General features: G+C 47.4%; 1 protein-coding gene across 1 annotated transcript in view; it reads right to left on the reverse strand.

Annotated features, from left to right (window-relative positions):
* Positions 1-908, reverse strand: part of FRRS1L (ferric-chelate reductase 1-like) — a 17,073-nt gene extending 16,165 nt beyond the window's left edge. The window contains exon 1 of the mRNA XM_014938433.1: positions 834-908. Coding sequence (XP_014793919.1) covers positions 834-908 — 75 coding nt within the window. The remainder of the gene's footprint in view (positions 1-833) is intronic.
* Between the last annotated feature and the right edge of the window lie 1,859 nt (positions 909-2,767).

Genomic DNA, 2,767 nt, shown 5'->3' on the forward strand with positions numbered 1-2,767 from the left:
CTCCCCCACCCCCCCCGGGACACCTTGCCCCCATCTCGGGAGGCAGCACCGGGCCGTCCCCGTGGCCTCGATTCACCAAAACCTCTCAGCATGTGCTTCAAGAGGACGTGATAAATCCCGCTCGGTCATTGTTGGGCAAAAGTCTCTCTTTTCTTGTTTGTTTTGTGTGGTTTTTTATTTGTTTGTTATATTTTTACTTTTTATTTTTGATGACTTCTGAGCTGGGACTGAAGGCACCGCACAACTAACCATCCGTTTCAGGTAAAACCCCCTGCTATCTGACTGCGTGTCCTTGCTTTGTGTTTCACGCGATGTAACTGCAGCACGTCAGATGTCCTGCAAACCTGGCAGGACAGAAGGCAAATCCAGCTTGTGCCCCCAGAGCCCTGCCTGGACCCTTGTAGGCGATGCTGGAGGTGCCGCCAGGCGTTAAGGATGCTTCTGCTTTCTCGCAAAAATATGGACTGATGGAGGAGCATTGACCTTTCATCCCCCATGTTCACCAAAATGGCTCTTTTCTTGGGTTTGGATTGCTGTCTTCTGTTTTTAACTATAATTTCTTTTTTGTATTGTTATGCACGGTTACACTCCCCCCTCCGAGGATCTGGAAGAAAATTCAGCAAAACATCACGGGGGGAGGGAGGGAGAGAGAGAGAAAAAGACTTAGCAGTCAGCAGTATTCGGAAAATTAAAAATAACCCTCAATTTAAATATTTTCTTTTTTAGTATTGATGACTGAACTGAGTTGCTTTTTGATGGGGTGCTGAGACTGCCTGAAACGAGTCTGTGCTAGGGATGAGTTCATTCCCTTGGGCTGAGGGGTTGCCTGTAACAGCGGCGTGCGCCTGGCCGCACCGAGCGGAGGGCGTTAATTCACGTCTCCACACTTTGGAGCAGTAGGGCGGCATGCTGTCTCTCACTGCAAATAGAGAAAAAGCCATGAAGAGGTAAAAAATAAGTTCCAAAAGCAATTTTGGTCGCATACAAATTCAAGGCGTTCCATAGTGGCGTATGGAAAAAGCTATGGGAGAGCAACACCAAGCTCTAGTGCGAAATAATGAGTCCGTTCTTCCCACCTCGCTGAGCTTGGCAAACTTTACCAGGCCAGTGGAAAACAAGCAAACAAATGGCAATAGAAAAAACTCTTATAAATCAGGCTAACAGGAAAATAAGGCTGCAGCTTATTCTTTCTGGCAATAATCAACTCTGATGAAGGCCCCCCGTCTCCTTTTTGAAATAGCCAGCCGAGGGTTGTGACGCCTGTGAAGAAGCATTTGCTCAGCGAGGGAACAGCTGTCAGCTGCATGCTGGTTTTTCCTCCCTGGAAACAGGCTTTAGCACACTGTGATACAGCCGATGCTTCGCAGCTACAGTAAACACTTAGGATACTTACCGTGTATTGCTTTCACCGACGTGACACCTATCGTTTTAAATCTATCGGCTAAGATAACTGGCTGTGATTACAGTGGAGCTGCACTGATTTTCTAAGGTGAAGATATGGCTAAGAGACTGACCCTTACTGTGTGTGCCTCCCTCCTAGTACATCCTTAAAAATTAAAATACTCCAGACGCATTTTTTTTAACTTGGTAGAACCTCCTGCGTTTGCCTGAAGGTTGTCCCTATCACAAAAATGGGTTGCTTGTAGGAAGCAACATCATATTGAGACTGGTGGAGCACAAACCAGTACCTTCAATTTTCAGCAGAGGGAAAGGTCTACACTGCAACAAACAGTGCTGCTGCTGGGGCAGCAGTTCAGCAGGGAGGATCCTTACCTGATGGAGTAATTAAGGCCACCATCAAGAAAAAGCATTAGTAGAAGGAGTCCAAGCTGCGATTGCACAAATGGCCTTAATCCTCAAATGGCCAAACTTTCCAAATGCTGTATTTCACAGCTTCTGTGTGCTGGTAACACCTTTCTTCCACAGGACACACACGGGCATATCATCACCTCCCTCTGACAGCAGGACTCCCCTTGCTTTTGGTGAATTAGAGATGGGGCCATTTCCACCACTTCTTGCACCATCACCTCCTGCCTCAGGGGAATCCAGCAGTCAAATTCCTTGCATGATTGCCCTACTTGGGCAATTTTTTGTTGCTAGTGCTAGTGGTGTCTTCCCAGAGCTGCAGACTGGAATTATCCCTAGCCATCCCCTAAGGCCCATCCTGCCCTTCTGTCTTGGCTCTGTTTGTCACCCAATGTACACCTCTCCTGGAGGCTCACACACTTAGGGGTATTTGGACTAGAAATTAAAGCTTCAGGAATAAATTTACATTACATTCTGGACACTCAGGAAAAAAAAAAAACTTGCCTCAGAGACTCTAACTGTATTATTCAGGAATGGCTGCAGCTCCCGTACCGGGGCAGGACAAGGAGGGTAAAACCCCACTAGTCATATGAGAGTGTGACCCAACTAATGAAGAGAGGAGTGGGGAAGGGCCAGTGATGCTGGCAAACCATTAGGCTACAGAAACCCCTAATACAGCCACCTTTGGGACCACCTGTGTCAAACAAGTTTCCCCCCCACTGCTGCAGCCAGTTAGGTGGGATCCTGCCCCATGCAGCTGCTTTTCTGCTTCTGTACATGATCTAGTGGGTTTTCTCTGTTTGAAAGTCCTCTTATAGAAGGCTCAACTTCCTTATTTGGCTATTTCTCATCCCAGTTCACCCCAAAAAGCCAAAGCTGGTCAAGTTCACGCTGCCCTGTCTCTTTCCAGCTCCTTCCTCAGCATACCCATGCCTCAGGAACAGCTCCTTCAAATTTAGTG

This window comes from Calidris pugnax, unplaced genomic scaffold, assembly GCF_001431845.1.
Source record: "Calidris pugnax isolate Ruff unplaced genomic scaffold, ASM143184v1 scaffold13, whole genome shotgun sequence".
Taxonomy (NCBI): domain Eukaryota; kingdom Metazoa; phylum Chordata; class Aves; order Charadriiformes; family Scolopacidae; genus Calidris; species Calidris pugnax.